Source organism: Tachyglossus aculeatus, chromosome 16, assembly GCF_015852505.1.
Source record: "Tachyglossus aculeatus isolate mTacAcu1 chromosome 16, mTacAcu1.pri, whole genome shotgun sequence".
Taxonomy (NCBI): domain Eukaryota; kingdom Metazoa; phylum Chordata; class Mammalia; order Monotremata; family Tachyglossidae; genus Tachyglossus; species Tachyglossus aculeatus.
In genome coordinates, this window is record NC_052081.1 from 44,220,731 (window position 1) to 44,248,525 (window position 27,795).

General features: G+C 52.0%; 2 protein-coding genes across 2 annotated transcripts; both read left to right on the top strand.

The window, feature by feature from the left end:
• The first annotated feature begins 1,146 nt into the window (after positions 1-1,146).
• CCDC28B (coiled-coil domain containing 28B) lies at positions 1,147-8,929 on the top strand. Its single transcript, XM_038758197.1, has 5 exons — positions 1,147-1,387; positions 3,362-3,528; positions 3,689-3,873; positions 4,077-4,099; positions 8,147-8,929. The coding sequence occupies exons 1-5, from the start codon at positions 1,227-1,229 to the stop codon at positions 8,199-8,201; spliced, it is 591 nt and encodes a 196-aa protein (XP_038614125.1). The 5' UTR covers positions 1,147-1,226; the 3' UTR covers positions 8,202-8,929.
• Positions 8,930-12,989: 4,060 nt separating this feature from the next.
• On the top strand, positions 12,990-27,616 carry IQCC (IQ motif containing C). The gene is made up of 8 exons (XM_038758642.1): positions 12,990-13,136; positions 14,462-14,605; positions 16,131-16,497; positions 17,409-17,509; positions 21,102-21,174; positions 21,629-21,705; positions 24,248-24,394; positions 27,493-27,616. Exons 1-8 carry the CDS (start codon positions 12,990-12,992, stop codon positions 27,526-27,528), a joined length of 1,092 nt encoding a protein of 363 aa, XP_038614570.1. The 3' UTR covers positions 27,529-27,616.
• The last annotated feature ends 179 nt before the right edge of the window (positions 27,617-27,795 follow it).

Sequence of the window (27,795 nt, forward strand, 5' to 3'; positions counted from 1 at the left end):
ATCTGTAAAATGGGGATTAAGACTGTGAGCCCCCCATGGTACAACCTGATCACCTTGTAACCTCCCCAGCGCTTAGAACAGTGCTTTGCACATAGTAAGCGCTTAATAAATGTCATTATTATTATTATTATTATTATTATGTGTCAAACACTGTTCTAAGCGCTGGGGTAGATTCAAGTTAATCAGGTGAGATACAGTCTCTGACCCATGTGGGGCTCACAGTCTAAGTAGGAGGGAAAACAGGGAAAACTCCGTTTTAGAGTTGAGGAAACTGAGGCACAGAGAAGTGAAGTGACTTGCCCGAGGTCACGCAATAGGCCAGGGGCAGAGCCAGGATTAGAACGCAGGTCCTCTGACTCTCTCAGGTCCGGGCAGTTTCCTTTAGGCCACGCTGCTTCCTTTAGGGCTTCTCTGCCCAGGCAGGCAGGGAGGCAGGAGAAGCAGTCGGAGCCTGAACCATCATCATCATCATCAATCATATTTATTGAGCGCTTACTGTGTGCAGAGCACTGTACTAAGCGCTTGGGAAGTACAAGTTGGCAACATATAGAGACAGTCCCTACCCAATAGTGGGCTCACAGTCTAAAAGGGGGAGACAGAGAACAAAACCAAACATACTAACAAACTAAAATAAATAGAATAGATATGTACACGTTAAATAGAGTAATAAATATGTACAAACATATATACATATATACAGGTGCTGTGGGGAAGGGAAGGAGGTAAGATGAGGGGGATGGAGAGGGGGACGAGGGGGAGAGGAAGGAAGGGGCTCAGTGTGGGAAGGCCTCCTGGAGGAGGTGAGCTCTCAGCAGGGCCTTGAAGGGAGGCCCTTTTAGACTGTGAGCCCACTGTTGGGTAGGGACTGTCTCTATATGTTGCCAACTTGTACTTCCCAAGCGCTTAGTACAGTGCTCTGCACACAGTAAGCACTCAATTAATACGATTGATGATGAGGAAGAGAGCTAGCTTGGCGGATGGGCAGAGGGAGGGCATTCCAGGCCCGGGGGATGACGTGGGCCGGGGGTCGATGGCGGGACAGGCGAGAACGAGGCCTAACGGTGAGGAGAATCCCCTTGGGGTTCCGAGCACGTGGTTTTGGGGAGCTTCCAACCCTAAGGTGCACGTTCTGCTCTCTGAAGGTGGACTTTGGGATTCGCTCGGGTCTGAGCAGCCCGCGGCCCCCGAGGAACGCGGCCGGCCGGGCCCCCCGTCGAGTCCCCGCGATGGACGACAAGAAGAAGAAGCGGAGCCCCAAGGCCGGCCTGGCCCAGCCCGCCTCGGCCAGCGCCTTGCGCAAAGTGCCCGTCCCCCCCAGCAAGAGTGCCTCCTTCTCCCTCGGCCTCCCTCACCTGCCCTCCCCCAAGCAGCGCGCCAAGTTCAAGAGGTAAGGGAGCGCTCGGGCCTGGCCGGGGCAGAAGGGGCCAGCGGCGGCTTCTTCTCCTGCGTCAATCAATCAATCAATCAATCGTATTTATTGAGCGCTTACTGTGTGCAGAGCACTGGACTAAGCGCTTGGGAAGTACAAGTTGGCAACATAGAGAGACGGTCCCTACCCAACAGTGGGCTCACCGGGGTCGGGGGGCGGAATGGGGCGGGAGGGACCAAAGTGAGCGCTGATGGAGAATCGGTTCAGAAAGGTTTCGTAACTTGCCTAGGGTCACCCAGCGGAACAGATGAAGCAAACTTAATCCTAACAAACTTTTAGACTGTGAGCCCACTGTTGGGTAGGGACTGTCTCTATATGTTGCCAACTTGGACTTCCCAAGCGCTTAGTACAGCGCTCTGCACACAGTAAGCGCTCAATAAATACGATTGATTGATTAAGCAGCAGCAGCGTGGCTCAGTAGAAAAAGCATGGGCTTTGGAGTCAGAGGTCATGGGTTCATTCATTCAGTCGTATTTATTGAGCGCTTACTGTGTGCAGAGCACTGGACTAAGCGCTTGGGAAGTCCAAGTTGGCAACATCTAGAGACGGTCCCTACCCAGCGGTGGGCTCACGGTCTAGAAGGGGGAGACGGAGAACAAAACGTATTACAAAATGAAATAAATAGAATAAATATGTACAAATAAGATAAGTAGAGTAATAAATACGTACAAATATATATATACATATATACAGGTGCTGTGGGGAGGGGAAGGAGGTAAGGGGGGATGGGGAGGGGGAGGAGGGGGAGAGGAAGGAGGGGGCTCAGTCTGGGGCTCAGTCGGTTTTAAGTGTTTGAAAGATTCAAATCCCAGGTCCACCAATCGTCAGCTGTGTGACTTTGGGCAAGTCACTTAACTTCTCTGGGCCTCAGTAACATCATCTGTAAAATGGTGATTAAGACTGCGAGCCCCCCGTGGGACAACCTGATCACCTTGTAACCTCCCCAGCGCTTAGAACAGTGCTTTGCACATAGTAAGCGCTTAATAAATGCCATTATTATTATTAATAAAGTGAGCGCCGATGGAGAATCGGTTCAGAAAGGTTATGTAACTTGCCTGGGGTCACCCAGCGGAACGGATTAAGCAGAAGCAGTTTGGCTCAGTGGAAAGAGCCTGGGCTTTGGAGCCAGAGGTCATGGGTTCAAATCCCGGCTCCGGCACTTGTCAGCTGTGTGACTTGGGGCAAGTCACTTCACTTCTCTGGGCCTCAGTTCCCTCATCCGGAAAATGGGGATGAAGATTGTGAGCCCCCCGTGGGACAACCTGATCATCTTACAACCTCTCCAGCACTTAGAACAGTGCTTGGCACATAGTAAGCGCTTAATAAATGCCATCATTATTATTATTATTATTATTATTATTATCATTAAGCGCTACCTGGGGCCAGATCCCAGGTCTCCAAAGCCCCAGCTCCAGGCTCATCCCCTCCACCTTCACGGCCTGTTTCAGAACTTCCTTCCCACCTCACCCCCCCAAAATTGAAACTCTTCTCTGTTCCCTCCCTTCAAGGCCCTACTGAGAGCTCACCTCCTACAGGAGGCCTTCCCAGACTGAGCTCCTTCCTTCCTCTCCCCCTCATCCCCCTCTCCATCCCCCCCATCTTACCTCCTTTTCTTCCCCCCAGCACCTGTATATATGTATATATGTTTGTACATATTTATTACTCTATTTATTTTACTTGTACATATCTATTCTATTTATTTTATTTTGTTAGTATGTTTGGTTTTGCTCTCTGTCTCCCCCTTTTAGACTGAGAGCCCACTGTTGGGTAGGGACTGTCTCTATATGTTGCCAACTTGGACTTTCCAAGCGCTTAGTACAGTGCTCTGCACACAGTAAGCGCTCAATAAATATGATTGATTGATTGATTGATTGATGGGGCTGGGAGGCCTCCGGCGGAGCTGACCCTGAGCGGGTCTGTGGGGGCACGCAGGGCTGTCAAGGAGAAATGCCGCCCGGTGCTGGCCAGTGGGGGAGTGGGCACGCCGGGGGCCCCCCTACAGCACTCGTTCCTCACCGACGTGACCGACGTCTACGAGATGGAAGGGGGACTGCTCAACCTGCTCAATGACTTCCACTCGGGACGGCTCCAGGCCTTCGGTGAGCGGGGCTGGGGGGAGGCCCCGGGGGCCCCCAAAGTGGCCCCATCTCGACCTGTCATCCCCTACACGTCCAGAGAGATTCCCAATGGGCCGGGCCGGGGGGCTTGCGGGGAGGGGGCCGGAGGGGGTCCCGGGAGCTGAGGCGTTCTGGGCGCCAGGGAAGGAGTGCTCCTTCGAGCAGCTGGAGCACGTGCGGGAGATGCAGGAGAAGCTGGCCCGGCTGCACTTCAGCCTGGATGTCTGCGGGGACGGGGAGGAGGACGAGGAGGAAGAGGAAGAGGAGCTGCCTGAGGAGCAGAAGAAGAACGTGGCCGACCGCAACCTGGACCAGCTGCTGAGCAACGTGAGCCGCGGGGGCCCGGCGGAAGCGGGGAGCTCGGGGGGCTCACGTGGGCTGGGGGGACCCTAAACACTGGGAGGGGATGCACCCCCTCACCCCTCTGTTGCCTCCCCGTTGCTCATCACCCTGACCCAAATCCCTCCCTCTGTCCCCCAGGACCTGCTCTCTCCTCTGATCCTTCCCTTCCTCTCATATTCCCTCCACAGCTAGAAGACCTGAGCAACTCCATGTATCCTTTCTAGGGGGGCGGTGGGCAGCGGCTCCGGGATCTGGCAGTGGAGCGTGGTTTTTTTTGGGGGGTGCCATAATTATTGATTTTTTTTTTATGTATTTGTTAAGTGCTTACTATGTGCCAGGCACTGTACTAAGCACTGGGGTAGAGACAAGCTAATCAGGTGAGACACAGCCCCCGTCCCACAGGGGGATCACAGTCTTAACCCCCCTTTTACACATGAGGTAACTGAGGCCCAGAGAGGTCAAGTGACTTGCCCAAGGTCACCCAGCAGACAAGCGGTGGAGCCGGGATTAGAACCCAGATCCTTCTATCTCCCGGACCTGTGCTCTATTCACTAGGCCACGGTTGCTTCCCAATGCTTGATCTGTTGTAAGTCCTTAACAGATTATTATTGCAATTCATAATAATTAATTATTATTGCTGCTTGAAGTCCATGTTACAGAACAGACACAGCCTTTGCACTCAAAGTAAGCAGAATCAGACAGAGCTAAGGCAGCCTCACAGAAAATCCTTGCCTCTTGCTCCAAATCCTCCTCTCAGGGAATTTCCAATCAATGCAGGAATGGGGAAGCAGCATGAACTAATAGCTAAAGTATGGGCCTGGGAGCCAAAGGGCCTGGATTCTAAATCAGGGTCTGCCACTTGCCTGCTGTGTGACCTTGGGCAAGTCACTTAACTTCTCCGTGCCGCAGTTTCCTCAACTTCAAAGTGGGAATTCAATTCCCGTCCTCCCTCGTACTTAGGCTGCGAGCCCCGTGTCGGGCAGGGACCGTGTCCGACCTGAATAACTTGTCTCTACCCCAAAATTTAAGAACTGTGCTCGACACATACTAAGTACTAAATAACGGAACATGGATTCATCTCTATATGAGCAGTAGATTGAGACCATGGTCCATTCAGTCTTGGATTCTGATTCCGATGGGGGCAACAGGATGTTTGGAGGAGTCGCGTGAGGGCTGCCGTCTTAAACTCTTTCTCCCAGAGTTAGGGATTCATTCGTTCATTCATTCAATCGTATTTATTGAGCGCTTACTGAGTGCAGAGCACTGTACTAAGCGCTTGGGAAGTCCAAGTCGGCAACATCTAGAGACGGTCCCTTCCCAACGATGGGCTCACGGTCTAGAAGGGGGAGACAGACAACAAAACACGTAGACAGGTGTCAAAATCATCAGAACAAATAGAATTAAAGCTATATGCACATCATTAAAACCAATAGAATAGTAAATTTGTATAAGTAAAATAAATAGAGTAATAAATCTGTACAAATATATACAAATGCCGTGGGGTGGGGAAGGAGGTCCCCCTCGTCCCCCTCTCCATCCCCCCCATATTACCTCCTTCCCTTCCCCACGGCACCTGTACATATGTATATATGTTTGTACATATTTATTACTCTATTTATTTATTTATTTTACTTGTACATATCTATTCTATTTATATTATTTTGCTAGTATGTTTCGTTTGGTTCTCTGTCTCCCCCTTCTAGACTGTGAGCCCACTGTTGCGTAGGGACTGTCTCTATATGTTGCCAATTTGTACTTCCCAAGCGCTTAGTACAGTGCTCTGCACATAGTAAGCGCTCAATAAATACGATTGATGATGATGAGGTAGGGCGGTGTTTCCAGTAAAGGCCGAAAAGATCCAGAATGGCAGCTCTCTGCCCCGATGAGCGCTTGGAAGCCTGCCTTCCCTCTGCAGCCCCGTTAAAATCCCTGCTCCATTTTCGCCCCCACTCTCAAAATGAAAAGTCAGCGCCCTTCTGCCTGAAGGAAAAGTCTCAGCTGGGATTTAAAGGAGGAGGAAGGGTGGTGGGCGAAATAAGGACACAGCCGCCTGCAGAAGAAACGGCTCTGCGGTAGGAGAGCGGGAGAGGGCAGCTAAAACAAGGGCCAGTTGGCTAGAAAAAAAATTAGCGCTTAGTACGGTGCTCTGCACATTGTGAGCGCTCAATAAATACGAATGAATGAAAGGGAGGGTGGGAAGTGGCAGCGCTTTCTTTGAGCCAGGCCTGGCTGGGAGGGCTCAAACCCCGGGGCCAGGGAGAGCACATGAAGTGCTATGAAGGCTGCAGTCGATCAATCGTTCAATTAATCAATAGTATTTACTGTGGTACTTGTTTGGTGCTTACTGTATGTCAAGCACTTCTCTGAGTGCTGGGGTGGATTTGAGATGATCAGGTCAGACTCAGTCCCTGTCCCCCACGGAGCTCACAGTCTAAGTAGGAGGGAGGATAGGAATTGAACCCCCATTTTACGAGAAGCAGCGTGGCTCAGTGGAAAGAGCCCGGGCTTTGGAGTCAGAGGTCGTGGGTTCAAATTCCGGCTCCGCCAATTGCCAGCTGTGTGACTTTGGGCAAAATCACTTAACTTCTCGGTGCCTCAGCTCCCTCATCTGTAAAATGGGGATTAATCATCATCATCATCATCATCAATCGTATTTATTGAGCGCTTACTATGTGCAGAGCACTGTACTAAGCGCTTGGGAAGTACAAATTGGCAACACATAGAGACAGTCCCTACCCAACAGTGGGCTCACAGTCTAAAAGGGGGAGACAGAGAACAAAACCAAACATACCAACAAAATAAAACAGAATAGATATGCACAAGTAAAATAAATAAATAAATAAATGGAGTAATAAATATGTACAAACATATACATATAATTAATAATGATGGTATTTATTGTGCGCTTACTATGTGCGATGCACTGTTCTAAGCGCTGGGGGGATACGAGGTGATCAGGTTGTCCCACAGGGAGCTCACAGTCTTAATCCCCATTTTACAGATGAGGTAACTGAGGCACAGAGAAGTGAAGTGACTTGCCCAAAGTCACACAGCTGACAAGCGGCAGAGTTGGGAGTAGAACCCATGACCTCTGGCTCCCAAGCCCGTGCTCTTTCCGCTGAGCCACGCTGCTTCTCTAATAATAATAGTATTCATTAAGCACTTGCTATGTGCCAAGCACCGTTTTAAGCGCTGGGGTTGATACAGGGTAATCAGGTTGTCCCATGTGGGGCTCACATTTTTAATCCCCATTTTACAGAGATGAGGTAACTGAGGCACAGAGAAGTGAAGTGACTTACCCAAGGTCACTCAGCAGACAAGTGGCAGAGGTGGGATTAGAACCCACGTCCTCTGACACTCAGGCCCGTGCTCTTTCCAGTAAGCCACGCTGCTTCCCAGTGAGCCCCCTGAGGGACAACCTGATCAGCTTGTAACCTCCCGGGCGCTTAGAACAGTGCTTTGCACATAGTAATAATAATAATAATGGCATTTATTAAGCGCTTACTATGTGCAAAACACTGTTCTAAGCGCTGGGGAGGTTACAAGATGATCAGGTTGTCCCATGGGGGGCTCCCAATCTTAATCCCCATTTTACAGATGAGGGAACTGAGGCCCAGAGAAGTGAAGTGACTTGCCCAAAGTCACCCAGCTGACAATTGGGTAGGGCCGGGATTCGAACCCGTGAACTCTGATTCCAAAGCCCGGGCTCTTTCCACTGAGCCATGCTGCTTCCCCGAAGCAGCATGTAAGCTTTAGTAAGCGCTTAATAAATGCCATTATTAGTAGTAGTAGCAGTAGTAGTAAGCAGCCATCATTATTAAATGCCATTATTAGTAGTAGTAGTAAGCACTTAACAAATACCATCATTATTATTATTATTATATAGGAGGGGGAGGGAGTGGCAGAGGGAGGTCTGAATATGGGGGGTAGAGTGAGCCAGGTTGACCAGGTGGGCGAGGAGGGGGCAGTGAGCAGGGGGAGGGGAAGGCAGGGGCAGTTAAGGAGGGTGGGGGGTGGAGAGGAACAGAACCCCTCTCATGGCTGGAGACCCCTGGGAGGGGAGTTCAGATTAGGACGGGGATTTTTTTGGCTGCCACTTACGGCAGGGGGAAGGGCAGAAGCTGGGAAAAGGGACACTCCTTGGGGAAGGGGCCAGATAGGGCCGGCCACGTTGGAAGGCACTGGCTTGTGGGGGAAATGGGCCCGGGGCCCTCCCCAGGGGGGCTGCAGCTCCTATTTCCCTTAACTTCCCACTCAGACAGAAGCTGCACCTGGCGGAGAACCCCCAGCCCGAGGAGCCCCCCACGGTCTAGCCTAGCAGGGGGCAAAACCTGCCCCGGACTCCGTGGGGGACCAGTCAGGAGAAGGAACAGCAGCAGCCGGGAGAGGAAGGGAGCTCAGGGAGAACCGGGGCCCAACTCCAGCCTCTGTAGTACGTGGCTCATATGGGACAAGGGGAGGGAGGGAGCGCTGCATGAAGGGTTTGAGCCCTGAGGGAGAGACACCCCCCCCCCCCAGCTCTGCCTCAGTTTTCCTTCCCCTCACTCGAATTGGCTGGAGAAACCCTTGTGGGACTGAGGGGGTGGGCGCCGGAATCGAGCTCCATCCCTCCTGCCCACCCTGAGGCCCAGATTCTGGGTCCCCGGGGCTCTGCTCCCCAAAATATTCAACGAGCCGAGACCCAGTGGAGGGTAGGAGCCGGGGATCTGTTGGCCCCCCCAACCCTGTTACACTGTGCCGGAGCCCCCTCCCCTGGGGCCTCCCCCACACTCAGGTGTGCCGTCTTCCAGCCCCATACCACCCGGTGCTTTCCTCACCGCACACGACTGTGACTTTTGTACGGCAATATGGGTATATTTCACACCGTCACCACCATCACCGGCCACCCGGCCCACCTGACACCAGTGGGCTGCTTGTAAGGTGTTTCCGTACCCTTTGGTGTTACAGGAGGGGGCAGATGGAAAGTCTGGGTCCAGACTAGAGAAGCAGCGTGGCTCAGTGGAAAGAGCACAGGCTTTGGAGTCTGAGGTCATGGGTTTGAATCCCGACTCTGCCACATGTCTGCTGTGTGACCTTGGGCAAGTTACTTAACTTCTCTGAGCGTCAGTTACCTCATCTGTAAAATGGGGATTAAGACTGTGAGCCCCACGTGGGACAGCCTGATCACTTTGTATCCCCCCCGAGCACTTAGAACAGTGCTTTGCACATAGTAAGCACTTAACAAATGCCAACATTATTATTAGAGGCAATGGGTGCTGCCAATGACGGTTGCCCTGGCCACCCACCTTGCCCCAAGACCCTGGCAGGTTCTCTCTTCCCCTGGTTGTGTGCTGTCTCTTGGCTATCCTGGAATCTGGACAGGTTGAATTAAACGCCCAGTCCGCTGCCTCTGTGTCTTTCTTTGTCTCCAGCGATGAGATGAGATCGTTTTATCCACCTCCCTGCCAGCGACCAGGGCGGTTCCTCACCCACCTTGGGTCAGCCCAAGATCTGTTCTGCGCTGGAGGCTCCTCTGTCCTCCGGTTTGCCTTCCAGAATCTTCCACTCGCTCAGGAAGTTCTTCCTGCCGTCTGACCTCCATTGCTGAAGTTGCACCTTCTTCCCCCCGTTGCTGGACCACGGAGAAGGGGGCTGGGGGAGAGAGAAGCCTTCCGCCCCTCTCCTCGCCCCAACAGATACCCCTGTACCCCAACATCCCTGATGGTGATCCACTTTAACCTGGGCCATGGGAGCACCAAAGTCTCCTACCCCAGCCTTGAACTTCCACCTCTGCTAGAGTGTACTTTCCCAAGCGCTTAGCACAGTGTTCCAGTCACGGTAAGCGCTCAATAAATACCCTCGATTGGGGTGACTCGGGAGTAGTAATGATGGTTTTTGTTAAGCACTTACTATGTGCAAAGCACTTTTCTAAGCGCTGGGGAGATACAAGGTGATCAGGTTGTCCCACGGGGGGGCTCACAGTCTTAATCCCCATTTTACAGATGAGGGAACTGAGGCCCAGAGAAGTGAAGCGACTTGCCCAAAGTCACCCAGCTGACAAGATGGGTCATTCATTCAATCGTATTTATTGAGCACCTTCTGTACGCAAAGCACTGTACTAAGCGCTTGGGAGAGTACAAAGCAGCGTGGCTCAGTGGAAAGAGCCCGGGCTTTGGAGTCAGAGGTCATGGGGTCAAATCCCGGCTCCGCCACTTGTCAGCTGTGTGACCTTGGGCAAGTCACTTAACTTCTCTGGGCTTCAGTGACCTCATCTGGAAAATGGGGATTAAAACTGTGAGCCCCATGTGGGACAACCTGATCACCTTGTAAACTCCCCAGCGCTTATAACAGTGCTTTGCACAGAGTAAGCGCTTAATAAATGCCATTATTATTAAGTGGAGTCGGGATTTGAACCCATGACCTCTGATTCCAAAGCCCAGGCTCTTGCCACTGAGCCACGCTGCTGGAGTACTGTGGTGATGCCTTCGCCCGCGTCCTGACGCTTCAACAGGGAGCCTGAGATGGGGAGAGGAGATTTACTGACCCTAGAGCGCCCTAGAGTTCCCATTCCCATTCCCATTCCCGTCTCCGTTCCCGTTCGGTCGGAATGGGAGGCTGTCAGAGGGACGTTGCCAAGGAGATGAGGAGAGACGGGTGGAGAGCAGAACTGTTTCCATGGGATGAACAGTGAGGAGCCGTTTATCCGTTTCCATGGGGATGAGCAGGGGCGGGGCGCTGAGCCGTTGCCATGGGGATGAGCGGGGGCGCTGAGCCGTTGCCATGGGGATGAGCAGGGGCGGGGCGTCGTCGCCATGGGGATGAGCAGGGGCGCGGTGCAGCGTGGCTTATCAATCAATCAGTCAATCGTATTTATTGAGCGCTTACTGTGTGCGGAGCACTGTACTAAGCGCTTGGGAAGTACAAGCTGGCAACATCTAGAGACAGTCCCTACCCAACAGTGGGCTCACAGTCTAGAAGGGGGAGACAGAGAACAAAACCAAACATACTAACAAAATAAAATAAATAGAATAGATAGGTACAAGTAAACTAAATAAAGGAAAGGAAAGGACGTGGGTTCAAATTCCGCCTCCGCCACTTGTCTGCTGTGTGACCTTGGGCAAGCCGATTAGCTTCTCTGGGCCTCAGTTCCCTCATCTGTAAAATGGGGGTGAAGACTGTGAGCCCCACGTGGGACAACCTGATTACCTTGTATCTACCCCAGTGCTTAGAACAGTGCTTGGCACAGACTAAGCGCTTAACAAACAGCATACCTATTATTATTATTATTTCGTGGTGATGAGCAGGGGCGGGGAGCTGAGCCATTTCGGTGGGGATGAGCGACCCCCAATCTGTCTGTCTCCCCCTTCTAGACTGTGACCCCCCCCCAACCCCCGCCGTACTCCCTTCCCCGCCCCTCAGGAGTTGTATATATTTGTACTTATTTATTACTCTATTTTATTTGTGCATATTTACTATTCTATTTTATTAATGATGTGTATTCTGACGGTACTGACATCTGTCAACTTGTTTTGTTTTGTTGTCTGTCTCTCCCTTCTAGACCGTGAGCCCGTTGTTGGGTAGGGACCGTCTCTATCTGTTTCCGATTTGTACTTCCTAAGCGCTTAGTGCACTGCTCTGCACAGTGTAAGCGTTCAATAAATACGATTGAATGAATGAATGAATGAATGAATGAATGTTGGGTCGGGACCGTCTCTGTTGCCGATTTGTACTTCCCAAGCGCTTAGTGCAGTGCTCTGCATACAGTAAGCGCCCAATAAATACGATTGGATGAATGAGTGAATGAATGAATGTTGGGTAGGGACCGTCTCTGTTGCCGATTGGTACTTTCCAAGCGCTTAGTGCAGTGCTCTGCACACAGTAAGCATCCAATAAATACGATTGGATGAATGAATGAATGAGTGAGTGAATGAATGAATGAATGAATGAATGAATGAATGTGGGTAGGGACCGTCTCTGTTGCCGATTTGTACTTTCCAAGCGCTTAGTGCAGTGCTCTGCACACAGTAAGCACCCAATAAATACGATTGGATGAATGAATGAATGAATGAGTGAATGAATGAATGAATGAGTGAATGAATGAATGAATGTTGGGTCGGGACCGTCTTTATCTGTTGCCGACTTGTACTTCCTAAGTGCTTAGTGCAGTGCTCTGCACACAGTAATAATAATAATGATGATGGTATTTGTTAAGTGCTTACTATGTGCCAAGCACTGTTCTAAGCGCTGGGGAGGTCACAAGGTGATCAGGTTGTCCCACGGGTGGGGGTGGGGGCTCACAGTTTTAATCCCCATTTTACAGATAAGGGAACTGAGGCCCAGAGAAGTGAAGTGACTTGCCCAAAGTCACCCAGCTGACAGTTGGAAGAGCCGGGATTTGAACCCATGACCTCTGACTCCTACACCCGGGCTCTTTCAACTGAGCCACGCTGCTTCTTACTGAGTAAGCGCCAAATAGATACGATTGAATGACTGGATGAATGAATGACTGGATGACTGACTGACTGACTGAATGAATGAATAAATCAATCAATCGTATTTATTGAGCGCTTACTGTGTGCAGAGCACTGGACTAAGCGCTTGGGAAGTCCAAGTTGGCAACATATAGAGACAGTCCCTACCCAACGGTGGGCTCACAGTCTAGAAGGGGGAGAATGAATGATGAATGAATGAATGAATGATGAGCAGGGGCTGGGGGGGGGCTGAGTCGTTGTCATGGGAACGAGGAGGGTGCGGTCTGATGACGTCCGTAGGGGGCGCCGGGGGCGGGGTTGGGCCGTTGCCACGGGGAGGAGAAGAAAAGGGCGTGGTCTGATGACGTATGTAGTGGCGCCGGGGGCGGGGCTGAGCCGTTGCCACGGGGACGAGAAGGGAAGGGCGCGGTGTGATGACATATAGGGGAGCCGGGGGCGGGGCTGAGCCGTTACCACGGGAACGAGGAGGGAGGGGCTCGGTCTGATGACGTATATAGGGGGCGCCGGGGCGGGGTTGGGCCGTTGCCACGGGGACGAGAAGGGAAGGGCGCGGTCTGATGACGTGAGGAGAGGCGTAGGGGGCGGTGCTGAGCCGTTGCCACGGGAACGAGGAGGGAGGGACGCGGTCTGATGACGTATATAGGGGGTGCCGGGGCGGGGTTGGGCCGTTGCCACGGGGACGAGGAGGGAGGGGCGCGGTCTGATGACGTCTGTCGGCGGCCCGGTTGTGGGGTGATGGAGGCGGAAGAGTTGGTCCGGCGGGTGACGGCGCTGCAGGTCGGGGGGCGGCTCGGGACGGGGGGAGGGCGGTGACCTCTCGGTGACCTCTCGGTGACCCCCGCGGTGAGAAGGACCGTGAGCCCCCCCCCCCCCCCGTCGGGTAGGGACCGTCTCTAGATGTTGCCAACTTGTACTTCCCAAGCGCTTAGCACAGTGCTCTGCACACAGTAAGCGCCCAATAAATACGATTGAACGAAGGAATGAAGCAGCGTGGCTCAGTGGCAAGAGCCCGGGCTTTGGAGTCAGAGGTCATGGGTTCAAATCCCGACTCCGCCAATTGTCAGCTGGGTGACTTTGGGCACGTCACTTCAGTTCTCTGGAGTCGGAGGTCATGGGTTCAAATCCCGGCTCCGCCACTTGTCAGCTGGGTGACTTTGGGCAAGCCACTTCACTTCTCTGGGCCTCAGTTCCCTCATCTGTAAAATGGGGATGAAGACTGGGAGCCCACCGTGGGACAACCCGATCACCTTGTATCCCCCCAGCGCTTAGAACAGCGCTTTGCATATAGTAATCGCTTAATAAATGCCATCATTGTTATCATTATTATTATTATTATTATTCTCTGGGCCTCAGTGACCTCATCTGTCAAGTGGGGATTCAAACCGTGAGCCACCGCTTAGAACAGTGCTTTGCATATAGTAATGGCTTAATAAATGCCATCATTGTTATCATTATTATTATTATAATTCTCTGGGCCTCAGTGACCTCATCTGTCAAGTGGGGATTCAAACCGTGAGCCACCGCTTAGAACAGCGCTTTGCATATAGTAATCGCTTAATAAATGCCATCATTGTTATCATTATTATTATTATTATAATTCTCTGGGCCTCAGTGACCTCATCTGTCAAGTGGGCATCCAGACCGTGAGCCACCGCTTAGAACAGCGCTTTGCATATAGTAATGGCTTAATAAATGCCATGATTGTTATCATTATTATTATTCTCTGGGCCTCAGTGACCTCATCTGTCAAGTGGGGATTCAAACCGTGAGCCACCGCTTAGAACAGCGCTTTGCATATAGTAATGGCTTAATAAATGCCATCATTGTTATCATTATTATTATTCTCTGCGCCTCAGTGACCTCATCTGTCAAATGGGGATTCAAACCGTGAGCCCCCCCCGTGGGACAACCTGATCACCTTGCAACCTTCCCAGCGCTTAGAACAGTCTTTGTACATAATAATCATAATAATAATGGCATTTATTAAGCACTTCCTATGTGCAGAGCACTGTTCTACATAGTACTGTTCTTACATAGTAAGCGCTTAATAAATACCATTATTATTATTGTTATTTTTGTTATTATGACCTCCCCTGGCCCAGGCCCGTGTGCGCGGCTGGCTGGTGCGGCGCCGGTTCCGGAGCCTCCGCGAAGACTACGAGGAGTTGGTGCGGGCCATCGAAGGACACGGGGACCTGCTGCGGTGGCGGGGCCGAGCCATCCCCCGCCCCGTCTTCCTCCAACAGGTGCGAGACCCCCACACCCTTTCCTCGGCCGCAGACCCCACGCCACCCGGCACTCATCCTCATCATCGCAGAGAAGCAGCGTGGCTCAGTGGAAAAGAGCCCGGGCTTTGGAGCCCGAGGTCACGGGTTCAAAGCCTGGCTCCGCCAATTGTGTGACTTTGGGCGAGTCACTTCACTTTTCCGGGCCTCAGTTACCCCATCTGTAAAATGGGGATTAAGACTGTGAGCCCCACGTGGGACAACCTTGTAACCTCCCCAGCGCTTAGAACAGGGCTTTGCACATAGTAAGTACTTAATGAATGCCATCATTATTATCAATCAATCAATCAATCAATCGTATTTATTGAGCGCTTACTGTGTGCAGAGCACTGTGCTAAGCGCTTGGGAAGTCCAAGTCGGCAACACATAGAGACAGTCCCTACCCAACAGTGGGCTCACGGTCTAGAAGGGGGAGACAGAGAACAAAACCAAACATACTAACAAAATAAAATAAATAGAATAGATATGGACAAGTAAGATAAATAAATAGAGTAATAAATATGTACAAACATATATACAGGTGCTGTGGGGAAGGGAAGGAGGTAAGATGGGGGGATGGAGAGGGGGAGGGGAGGATTATTATCATCATTCATTCATTCAATCATATGTATTGAGCACCTACTGTGTGCAGAGCGCTGGACTAAGCTCTTGGGAAGTCCAAGTTGGCAACATAGAGAGATGTTCCCTACCCAGCAACGGGCTCACAGTCTAGAAATGGCATGATAGTAATAATAATGATAATGATGGGGGTAGCTGTTAAGCGCTTATTATGTTCTAAGCGCTGGGGTTGATATGTGGTCATCAGGTTGTCCCACGGTGGGGGCTCACAGTCTTAACCCCCATTTTACAGATCAGGTCACTGAGGCCCAGAGAAGCGAAGTGACTCGCCCAGAGTCACGCAGCTGACAAGTAGCAGAGCCGGGATCAGAACCCACGACCTCTGACTCCCAAGCCCGGGCTCTTTCCACTAAAAGCGCTTACTATGACTGTGAGCCCCTTGTTAGGGACTGGCTCCATATTTTGCCGATTTGTACTTCCCAAGCGTTTAGTCCAGTAAGCACTCAATTAACACGATTGAATGAATGAATATGCACTGTTCTCATTCAGTCCGTTGTGTTTACTGAGCGCTTACTCTGTGCAGAGCACCGAACTAAGCGCGTGGGAGAGGACAACCAACTTGTACTTCCCAAGCGCTTAGTCCAGTGCTCTGCACACAGTAAGCGCTCAATAAATACGATTGATTGATTGACACTGTAACAGATGCTTTCCCTGCCCACAATGAGCTTACAGCCTAGACCTCCCGGGGTTCCCTCGCGTTGTAGGAAGCTTGGGATGGGGAAGTGGGACTTAGGGAGGCTTGAGCCCCCTACCCCAATTCTTCCAAGCCTTGCCTCGGTCCCTCAGAGCCTCCCCCTGCTCACAGCGGGGAATCGGGACCCCGGCCGATCGGCTCCTTGCCCCTTTGTACCTCCCTTTGCTCCACCAGAAGGTGAAAACCAAGCCAGTCGGTGCCCCGGAGGTGGTTTCCCAAGTGGAGAGCGGCCCGGGAGGAGGGCAGGACCAGCCACGTGCCCCCCTGGATGAAGAACCTGAGAGAGACTGTGCTGACCGGAGCCATGGGGAGACCCCGGCCCAGTTGCCCAGAGAGAGACATTCCCCGAACCGCGGCGGAGCGAGGGGGCCGGACCCGGGCCCAGGAGACCTATCCAGTTGGGAACGCAGCCGGTCCGGAGCCCCAAAGGACCCTGGGAGTGAGGCTAACCTGAGCGACGCCTCGTCCGTGTGGAGCAGTGCTACCTGGGAGACAGAGGCCGCGGACCCCCGGGCAGGGGGAGACCGAGGCAGCTATCCAGGTATCCACATCCTGCCCCGAGGGTCGCTGCGACTGCAGGGCTGAACCCACCCTCTCCGTGACCCCAACCCCCTCAGCCAGAACCGCGGCCCCCTACCCTGACTCGAGACCCCGGAGAGGACCCCAGAGATTCCCTTTCTCAGCCCCTACGGGGTCAGGGTACAGATGTAAGAGAAATAATACTAACTAAAGTATTATTACTGAGAGGCAGCAGGAGGGACGAGAGTGGAGAGAAGCCCGGGGAAGGCAGCTAGAGAAGAGGAAAGGTGTTCGTTCTCTGTACCTTAGTTTCTTCATCTGTAAAATTGGAATTCAATACCTGGTCTTCCCTGGACTTAGACAGTCAGCCCCTTGTGGGACAGGTACCGTATTCAACCTGATTACTTTGTATCGATACAAGGCTTGACACATGGGAAGTGCTTAACAAATACCACTGTAATTCATATCATTCTCACCCTGTGCAAGGAAAACTGAGGAGGGGCTCTTGGGTTTCAAAGGTGCGGCTGGGAGAGAGGGGAGGAGAGATCTGGAAGGGAAGCAGGAAGGGAAAACCTTGAAGTCTCAGGGAATACCAGGTATTGAATCCCAATTTTACAGATGAAGAAACTAAGGTACAGAGAACGAACACCTTTCCTCTTCTCTAGCTGCCTTCCCCGGGCTTCTCTCCACTCTCATCCCTCCTGCTGCCTCTCAGTAATAATACTTTAGTTAGTATTATTTCTCCTACATCCGTACCCTGACCCCGTAGGGGCTGAGAAAGGGAATCTCTGGGGTCCTCAGTCTTGGCTCTGCGTCAAGCATTGTTCTAAGCGTTGGGACCGATCCAAGGTAATCAGGTTGGACGGAGGCCCCGTGAAACCGTCCGACCCGTGAGGATTGGGACCTGCTGTACCCGCGGTCTCTTTGCCACAGGCTCCCAGCTGCCCTCCGACCTGCCCCAGCTGCAGCGGCACCGCAGCCACCTGGCCATGGAGTTGCTCTGGCTGCAGCAGGCGATCGCCAGCCGCAAGGAGGTAAGAGAGACATGAGCTACTGACCTCTCTTCCCACTCCCGCTTCTCCCCCCTCACCCCAGCCCCCCAATCCACACCCCCTGCCCTGCCTGCAAGCCAGGAGCCGGCCAACAAGGGGCCCCGGCGGAGGGCTCAGGTTGCGGGGAAAGGGGATTGCAGTTTTGGGGGGAGGTGGGAATTCCTCTCTGGCAAGAGGTTAGCCTGGGGTGTATCTAGGATCGGGGTAGACAGACTTCATTCACTACAGCCCGGGTTTTCTCTCTGGTAGTATCTGCTCTTGAAACAGAAGCTGGGCCCCCCGGAGGGCTAGGTCTGAGCCCCCCACGCCTCTCCGCAGCAACCCGAGTGCTGCCCAGTTGGCCGGAAGAGCGTCAGCCCGAGTGGAGACCCTTGGCCCGTGTCAGCAAGCGCCTGCTCTCTCGGGCAATGCTGAGGAGGCCACGGACCTCCGGGAGCACCAAGGGGTTGGGGGTGGTTGGGGGGCTTGAGCCTCATCCTCCCCTGGCTCCAGAACCCTCACAGCTGGGGCGGGCGGGCAGGGTGCAGGAGACCCCAGCCTTATCCCGGGCAGCTCCTGGCCTCAAGTTCCCAGAGGATGGAGCCCCTTGGGGCTCTGGCTTTTTGTGGGCCCAGCTGGAAGGGGGTTTGCACATGTAGGCCGGGGTCCCACTCCTGAACTGGGAGGTGGGGAACAGATACCAAGCTGGATGGGGCATGAGGGTGAAAGTGGGTTATGGGGAAATAAAACTTTCTCACCCACCTTGGGGCTTGCTGGATATTTTTTTTTCCCCCAGGGTTGGGTGTGTCACTGCTTCTGTGCCGGGCTGGACCGGGCCGGGTGATTGCGGGCAGGGCCGGATTTAGTTTTGCTCTTTCCTGACTGAGACTTCAAGGTTTTCCCTTCCTCCTTCCCTTCCAGATCTCTCCTCCCCTCTCTCCCAGCCGCACCTTTGAAACCCAAGAGCCCCTCCTCAGTTTTCCTTGCACAGGGTGAGAGTGATATGAATTACAGTGGTATTTGTTAAGCACTTCCTATGTGTCAAGCCTTGTATCGATACAAAGTAATCAGGTTGAATACGGTACCTGTCCCACAAGGGGCTTACTGTCTAAGTCCAGGGAAGACCAGGTATTGAATCCCAATTTTACAAATGAAGAAACTAAGGTACAGAGAACGAACACCTTTCCTCTTCTGTAGCTGCCTTCCCCGGGCTTCTGTCCACTCCCGTCCCTCAGTAAACTCTACAGATGAACCGTCCCACCGGACCCCTAGAAGGGAGAGCGAGGGTGGTACTTTGGATGGTCCATCCCTCGACCAGACTGAGCCCCTTCCTTCCTCTCCCACTCGTCCCCCTCTCCATCCCCCCCTTCTTACCTCCTTCCCTTCCCCACAGCACCTGTATATATGTATATATGTTTGTACATATTTATTACTCTATTTTACTTGTACATATCTATTCTATTTATTTTCTTTTGTTAGTATGTTCGGTTTTGTTCTCTGTCTCCCCCTTTTAGACTGTGAGCCCACTGTTGGGTAGGGACTGTCTCTGTATGTTGCCAATTTGTACTTCCCAAGCGCTTAGTACAGTGCTCTGCACATACTGAGCACTCAATAAATACGATTGATGATGATGATGACCAGGAAAGAGAGTCCCGTTGCCCCTGTCGGAACCAGAACCTGGCTCAGATGGGGACCCGCTGGTGACTGTGTGGTTCCGTGTATATGTTTCAGCTACTTCTCGTGGGTGTTTGTTGGTCCTCGCTCGCGTGTCTGCACCAGTGACCTGTTAGTTCATCAAGGGTAGTCCCTCTGTCTTGTCCCGCTTGTCAAGGCCAGGCCCGGCTTGGGGAGGTTTACAGTGGGTGCCCACTTCTCCTCTTGGGCTCTCGCTTCCTTTTCCTTCCCCCTCTCAACTTCCCGTCGAGCCACCGCCTTCCAGGGCATCGTGGGCATCGTCTAGACTGTGAGCCCACCTTCTAGATTGTGAGCCCACTGTTGGGTAGGGACCGTCTCTATGTGTTGCCAACTTGTACTTCCCAAGCGCTGAGTCCAGTGCTCTGCACACAGTAAGCGCTCAATAAATATGATTGAATGAATGAAGTGGGAAGGAGTCAGCTGGAGAAGCCCGGCCCAGTGGCCCACAGTAAAAGCAGGGCGGCTGGCACCAGTTGCGGTCCTCAGAGCGTCTGGGTGTTGATTGACACGGTGCGGGCCCGCCCAGCTCCCTCCTTGCCTGCAGCCAAGGCAACCACAGAGTCCCTGGAGACACGGGTTGTCCTAGCTGACCCCGGTCACCATGCCTTCCAGCTTCGTGACGCCGGCGGCCAAGAGGGTGGTCATCTACCGAAACGGGGACCCCTTCTTCCGGGGCCGGCGGTTTGTGGTGAACCCACGCCGGGTCCCGACCTTTGAGGCTTTCCTGGCCGAGGTCACCGGCTCCGTGGGGTCCCCCACGGCCGTGCGGGCCCTGTACACCCCGCAACGCGGCCACCGCGTGACCGAGCTGGGCCAGCTGCAGGCCGGGGGCGGCTACGTGGCCGCCGGCTTTGAGCGCTTCAAGAGGCTTGAGTGAGTCTGGGGGGCGGGGGGTGGGGTGGGTCATTTCGTACTTCCCCCATGCCCCACGTCCTCCCCATCGCTTCCCTTCTGGAGGTGGGGAGGGGGATGTGAAGGCTGTTGCTTCCCTTCCTCCTCTCCCTCCTTCTTCTCCATACCCCTCCCTGGAATATGAGTGGCATCTCTGCCTCCTGCGCAGCGAGAGTGGGAGCCAGCCTGTTGGCTCGGAGACGCTCCGGGCCTGGCCCTCGCCAGTCCGGTTCACGGCCAGGCCTGAAAGAAGCAAAGAGCGGGCGAGCGGTTGCGCTGGGGCACGTGAAAATCTGCCCTCCCTTTCCTCCGCCTCTCATCTTTGAGCCCTGCAATGGAGAGCTGCGGGGAGGGCGTTCGGTACCGGCAAGAGCAGCACCTCCAATCCGGTGGCCCTCCAGGCCGGCAGGAACTGCCACCGATTGGCCTCAATCAATCAATCAATCCTATTTATTGAGCGCTTACTGTGTGCAGAGCACTCAACTAAGCGCTTGGGAAGTACAAGTTGGCAACATATAGAGACAGTCCCTACCCAACAGTGGGCTCACAGTCTAGGAGGGGGAGACAGAGAACAAATCAATCCAATCAATCAATTGTATTTATTGAGCGCTTACTGTGTGCAGAGCACTGTACTAAGCGCTTGGGAAGTACAAGTTGGCAGCACATACAGTCCCTACCCAACAGTGGGCTCACAGTCTAAAAGGGGGAGACAGAGAACAAAACCAAACATACTAACAAAATAAAATGACTAGATATGTACAAGTAAAATAGAGTAATTAATCCGTACAAACATATATACATATATACAGGTGCTGTGGGGAAGGGAAGGAGGTAAGATGGGGGGATGGAGAGGGGGACGAGGGGGAGAGGAAGGAAGGGGCTCAGTCTGGGAAGGCCTCCTGGAGGAGGTGAGCTCTCAGTAGGGCCTCGGGATGTGAAGCATGGACAGGTGGTGGAGGCGGGTGGCAGACGCATGGTGTGAGCGGACCCCCGTCTCTCTCACCCCCAGCTATTTAAACCCAGGAGGAAGGCCTATTGGCGGTGGGCGTGGTGGCCGCGGAGGCCAGGTGAGCTCAAGACAGGTAAGGGGCTACTCGTCCCTCTCTCCCTCCCCCTGTCCCCCAGCCCTGGGGTCCTTGCCTGGGGAGGAGCTGACCTGGACTCCCGCCAGCCGGCCGGGCGTGGAGAAGCCGCCCAGCCAGAGGAAACATCACCCCGGCCCTGGAGACCTCGGCGTGACTTGGAGGGAAGGGGATGGGCAGAAAGAGCTCCAGGGGCCCCAGCCTGGTGACCAGAGCAGGGCTTTGGCCTTGGATTTTCACTAGTATATGTCCCTCCAGCCCTGTGATGGACAGAGGGTGGTCCCCTCACCCGTTTAGTATGTGTCCCTCCAGCCCTGTGATGGACAGAGGGTGGTCCCCTCACCCGTGCCCCCCTTCCCTGCCCCAAGGCCTGGGCCCTGCCCGCTCTGGTCTGCCCATTCCCCTGCCCATGTCGCTGACTCCAATCCCTGGGCCGGGGGACTGGGGAAAGCAGATATTCCCGCTCGCCCCCGCCCAGCCCAGCGGGTCTCCGCCGTGGAAGAGACCGGCCCCGATGCCCTGCACCATCCAGTAAGTGCCACCGCTGGGTCCTGGTCCTCGGGTCTATTTACTTTACTTGTCCATATTTACTATTCTATTTATTTTATTATGTTGATATGTTTTCTTGTCTGTCTCCCCCTTCTAGACTGTGAGCCCCTTGTTGGGTAGGGACCGTCTCTATCTGTTCATTGATTCAGTCATATTTATTGAGCGCTTACTGTGTGCAGAGCACTGGACTAAGCGCTTGGGAAGTCCACGTTGGCAACGTACAGAGACGGTCCCTACCCAACAACGAGCTCACGGTCCAGAGGGGGAGGCAGACATTAATATAAGTAGATAAAATAGATAAATTAATACATTACAGATATCTGTTGCCAACTTGTCCTTCCTAAGTGCATACTGTGAGCGCTCAATAAATACGATTGAATGAATAATCCTAATACTAATAGTGATGCTATCTGTTAAGTGCTTACTGTGAGCGCTCAATAAATATGATTGAATGAATAATCCTAATACTAATGCTATCTGTTAAGCGCTTACTGTAAGCGCTCAATAAATATGATTGAATGAATAATCCTAATACTAATGCTATTTGTTAAGTGCTTACTGTAAGCACTCAATAAATACAATTGAATGAATAATCCTAATACTAATGCTATCTATTAAGTGCTTACTGTAAGTGCTCAATAAATACGATTGAACGAATAATCCTAATACTAATGCTATCTGTTAAGCACTTACTGTAAGTGCTCAATAAATATGATTGAATGAATAATCCTAATACTAATGCTATTTGTTAAGTGCTTACTGTAAGCGCTCAATAAATACGATTGAATGAATAATCCTAATCCTAATGCTATCTGTTAAGTGCTTACTGTAAGTGCTCAGTAAATACGATTGAATGAATAATCCTAATACTAATGCTATCTGTTAAGTGCTTACTGTAAGCGCTCAATAAATATGATTGCATGAATAATCCTAATACTAATAGTGATGCCATCTGTTAGGCGCTTACTGTAAGCACTCAATAAATACGTTTGAATGAATAATCCTAATACTAATAATGATGCTATCTGTTAAGTGCTTACTGTAAGCGCTCCAATAAATATGATTGAATGAACAATCCTAATACTAATAATGATTCATTCAGTTGTATTCATTGAGCACTTACTGTGTGCAGAGCACTGTACTAAGTGCTTGGGAAGTCCAAGTTGGCAACATATAAAGACGGTCCCCACCCAACAGCGGGCTCACAGTCTAGAAGGGGGAGACGGAGAATAAAACAAAACATATTAACAGAATAAATAGAATAGATACGTACAAGTAAAATAAATCAATAAATAGAGTAATAAATCCGTACAAATCAATCAATCAATCGTATTTATTGAGCGCTTACTGTATGCAGAGCACTGGACTAAGCGCTTGGGAAGTCCAAGTTGGCAACATCTAGAGATGGTCCCTACCCAACAGTGGGCTCACAGTCTACAAACATATATACATCTACACAGGTGCTGTGGGGATGGAGAGGGGGAGGAGGGGGAGAGGAAGGAGGGGGCTGAGTGTGGGAAGGCCTCCTGGAGGAGGTGAGCTCTCAGTAGGGCCTTGAAGGGAGGAAGAGAGCTAGCTTGGCGGATGTGGGGAGGGAGGGCAATGATGCGATCTGTTAAGCGCTTGCCATGTGCCAAGCAGCGTTCTAAGCGCGGGGTGGGGGGAGGAGATAGATCAATCAATCAATCCATCAATCAATCGTATTTATTGAGCGCTTACTGGGTGCAGAGCACTGGACTAAGCGCTTGGGAAGTACAAGTTGGCAACATATAGGGACAGTCCCTACCCAACAGTGGGCTCACAGTCTAAAAGATACAAGATACAAAGATACAAGTTACAAGGATAAAAAGATACAAAGATACAAAAGATACAAAGATACAAGATACAATACACAGTCTAACAGATAGAAGGTGATGAGGTTGTCCCAGGTGGGGAAGAGGAGCCGAGGAGATAGAAGGTGATGAGGTTGGCCCTGGTGGGGACCAAAGTCCCCCCCCGCCGCTTCTCATCATCATCAATCGTATTTATTGAGCGCTTACTATGTGCAGAGCCCTGTACTAAGCGCTTGGGAAGTACAAATTGGCAACACATAGAGACAGTCCCTACCCAACAGCGGGCTCACAGTCTAAAAGGGGGAGACAGAGAACAAAACCAAACATACCAACAAAATAAAATAAATAGGATAGAAATGTACAAGTAAAATAAAGAGTAATAAATATGTACAACCATAATAAATATGTAGACTGTGAGCCCACTGTCGGGTAGGGACTGTCTCTCTATGTTGCCAACTTGGCCTTCCCAAGCAATTAGTCCAGTGCTCTGCACACAGTAAGCGCTCATTAAATACGATTGATTGATTGAAGTGGTTGGGTGGTTGGGCTCTGGGGGGAGAACGGGGGAGGGGAAGGGCGCGCCCTGACCGGGGGTGGGGGCTGTTGGGCTCTCCGTCCTCCCCCTCTGTCCCTCTGTCCGTCCTGTCCTGTCCTGTCCGGTCCTGTCCGGTCCGGTCCGGTCCTGTCCCCAGCGTGTTGAGGAACGGAGACCTGCAGACGCCACCGCTGCGCCTGCAGCTGCCGCTGCCGCCCGGCGCTCCTCGCGGCCTCCGGCGCTGGGGGGCGCTGCTCCCCCGGCTCAGCGTCCGCGCCGCCCCGCCAGGCCGGCCCGTGCGCAGGTGCCCGGGGGGGGGCGGGGACGGGGGCCGGGGGCGCCCGCGGGCTCGGCCGCCCCCTGCTGACCGGCGCCGGGAAAGACGCCGCCCACGCTTCCCCCACCCTGCCGGTCATTCATTCCATCGTATTTACTGAGCCCTTCCTGTGTGCGGAGCACTGGACTAAGCGCTTGGGAAGGACAAGTTGGCAACATAGAGAGACGGTCCCTACCCAACAGTGGGCTCACAGTCTAAAAGCCCCCTCCCCCTCGTCCCCCTCTCCATCCCCCCTCATCTTACCTCCTTCCCTTCCCCACAGCACCTGTATATATGTATATATGTACATATTTATTACTCTATCTATTTTTTTATTTTCGTACTTAACCCCTTCCTTCCTCTCCCCCCGTCCCCCTCTCCATCCCCCCATCTTACCTCCTTCCCTTCCCCACAGCACCTGTATATATGTATAGATGTTTGTACATATTTATTACTCTATTTATTTTTTTATTTATTTTCATACTTAGCCCCTTCCTTCCTCTCCCCCTCGTCCCCCGCTCCATCCACCCCCTTACCTCGTTCCCTTCCCCACAGCACCTGTATATATGTATATATGTTTGTACATATTTATTACTCTATTTATTTTTTTATTTATTTTCATACTTAGCCCCTTCCTTCCTCTCCCCCTCGTCCCCCTCTCCATCCCCCCATCTTACCTCCTTCCCTTCCCCACAGCACCTGTATATATGTATATATGTACATATTTATTACTCTATCTATTTTTTTATTTTCATACTTAACCCCTTCCTTCCTCTCCCCCTCGTCCCCCTCTCCATCCCCCCATCTTACCTCCTTCCCTTCCCCACAGCACCTGTATATATGTATATGTGTACATATTTATTACTCTATTTATTTATTTTCGTACTTAGCCCCTTCCTTCCTCTCCCCCTCGTCCCCCTCTCCATCCCCCCATCTTACCTCCTTCCCTTCCCCACAGCACCTGTATATACGTAGATATGTACATATTATTTTCGTACTTAGCCCCTTCCTTCCTCTCCCCCTCGTCCCCCCTCCATCCCCCCATCTTACCTCCTTCCCTTCCCCACAGCGCCTGTATATATGTTAGTACATATTTATTACTCTATTTATCTTACTTGTACATATCTATTCCATTTATTTTATTTTGTTAGTATGTTTGGTTTTGTTGTCTGTCTCCCCCCTTCTAGACTGTGAGCCCGCTGTTGGGTAGGGACTGTCTCTATGTGTTGCCGACTTGGACTTCCCAAGCGCTTAGTCCAGTGCTCTGCACACAGTAAGCGCTCAGTAAATACGATTGATTGATTGATTGATTGAGACAGAGAACAAAACCAAACATATTAATAAAATAGAATAGATATGTACAAGTAGAATAAGTAGAGTAATAAATATGTACAAACATATATACATATATACAGGTGCTGTGGGGAAGGGAAGGAGGTAAGGCGGGGGGATGGAGAGGGGGACGAGGGGGAGAGGAAGGAGGGGGCTCAGTCTGGGAAGGTCTCTTGGAGGAGGTGAGCCCTTAGTAGGGCTTCACTCAGTCATTCATTCCATCGTATTTATTGAGCGCTTACTGTGTGCACAGCACTGGCCTAAGCGCTTGGAAAGTCCAAGTTGGCAACACAGAGAGACGGTCCCTACCCAACAGCGGGTCCACAGTCTAGAAGGGGGAGACAGACAACAAAACATATTAACAAAATAAATAGAATAAATATGTACAAGTAAAAGAAGCCCTGTTCCAAGCGCTGAGGAGGCTACAAGGCGATTGGGTTGTCCTACGGGGGGCTCCCAGTCTTCACCCCCATTTTACAGATGAAGGAACTGAGGCCCAGAGAGAAGCAGCGTGGCTCAGGGGAAAGAGACCGGGCTTTGGAGTCAGAGGTCATTCATTCAATCGTATTTATTGAGCACTCACTGTGTGCAGAGCACTGGACTAAGCGCTTGGGAAGTCCAAGTTGGCAACATCTAGAGACTGTCCCTACCCAACAGCGGGCTCACAGTCTAGAAGGGGGAGATAGACAACAAAACAAAACATATTAACAAAATAAAAGCAATAGAATAAATATGTACAAGTAAAATAGAGTAATAAATATGTACCAACATATATACAGGTGCTGTGGGGAGGGGAAGGAGGTAAGGCGGGGGGGATGGCCCTCCCCATCACCCTGACTTTGCTTTACCCCCTACCCCACCCCACGCTGCTTGTGCATATTTATACATATTCTTCTATTTATTTTATTAATGATGTGCATATAGCTCTAATTCTATTTCTAGACTGTGAGCCCATTGTTAGGTAGGGTCTATATATTGCCGACTTAATAATAATAATGATGGCATGTATTAAGCACTTACTATGTGCAAAGCACTGTTCTAAGCGCTGGGGAGGTTACAAGGTGATAATAATAATAATAATAATAATGGCATTTATTAAGCTTACTATGTGCAAAGCACTGTTCTAAGCGCTGGGGAGTTTACAAGGTGATCAGGTTGTCCCATCGGGGGGCTCACAGTCTTCATCCCCGTTTTACAGATGAGGTAACCGAGGCACAGAGAGGTGAAGTGACTTGCCCAAAGTCACACAGCTGACAATTGGCGGAGCTGGGATTTGAGCCCACAACCTCTGACTCCAAAGCCTGATCTCTTTCAACTGAGCCATGCTGCTTGTACTTCCCAAGTGCTTAGTGCAGTGCTTTGCACAGTAAGCGCTCAATAAATACGATTGAATGAATGTATCTGGTTTGATGCTATTGATGCCCATCTACTTGTTTTGTTGTCTGGCTCCCCCTTCTAGACCCTGAGCCTGTTGTTGTAGGGATTGTCTCTATCTGTTGCCAAATTGTACTTTCCAAGCGCTTAGTCCAGTGCTCTGCACACAGCAAGCACTTGATAAATGATTGAATGAGTGGAAATCCTGGATCTCAGTTTCCTGGAAAGTCCGGCTCGCCGCTCCCCGCACTCTTAAAGGGTTCTGAGACAGTTTCCTATGTCCTATCCCAACTCTGCTCGCTAACTGGGAGCGTGGGTGTTCGGCCCGGATCTCTGCCCCGTCTCTGCAGGGGATCCTCTTTCCTCTCTTCTCCCTACAGGCTCTATACGCTGGCCGGGGTCCCCATCTCCGATGAGACGGCGCTGGTCAACGGAGGCTACTACGTGGCCGTGGGAGAGGAGGACTATCTGGCCCTGCCCTACTCCGAGATGCTGCTGCCGCCCACCCCCTCCCTGCCCACAGGACCCCGGTACCCAGGGTGAGGGGCAGCCCGGCTGGGTAATGGGGGGCTGGGTGGGGGCTGAGAGAGGCCTGGCGCTGCCCCTGCCCTTTGGGGGTTGGGAGTAGCCAGGGCCGCTGGTGCTCCTGCTGCCGAGGTGGAGGAAGGCTGATGGAGGCCCAA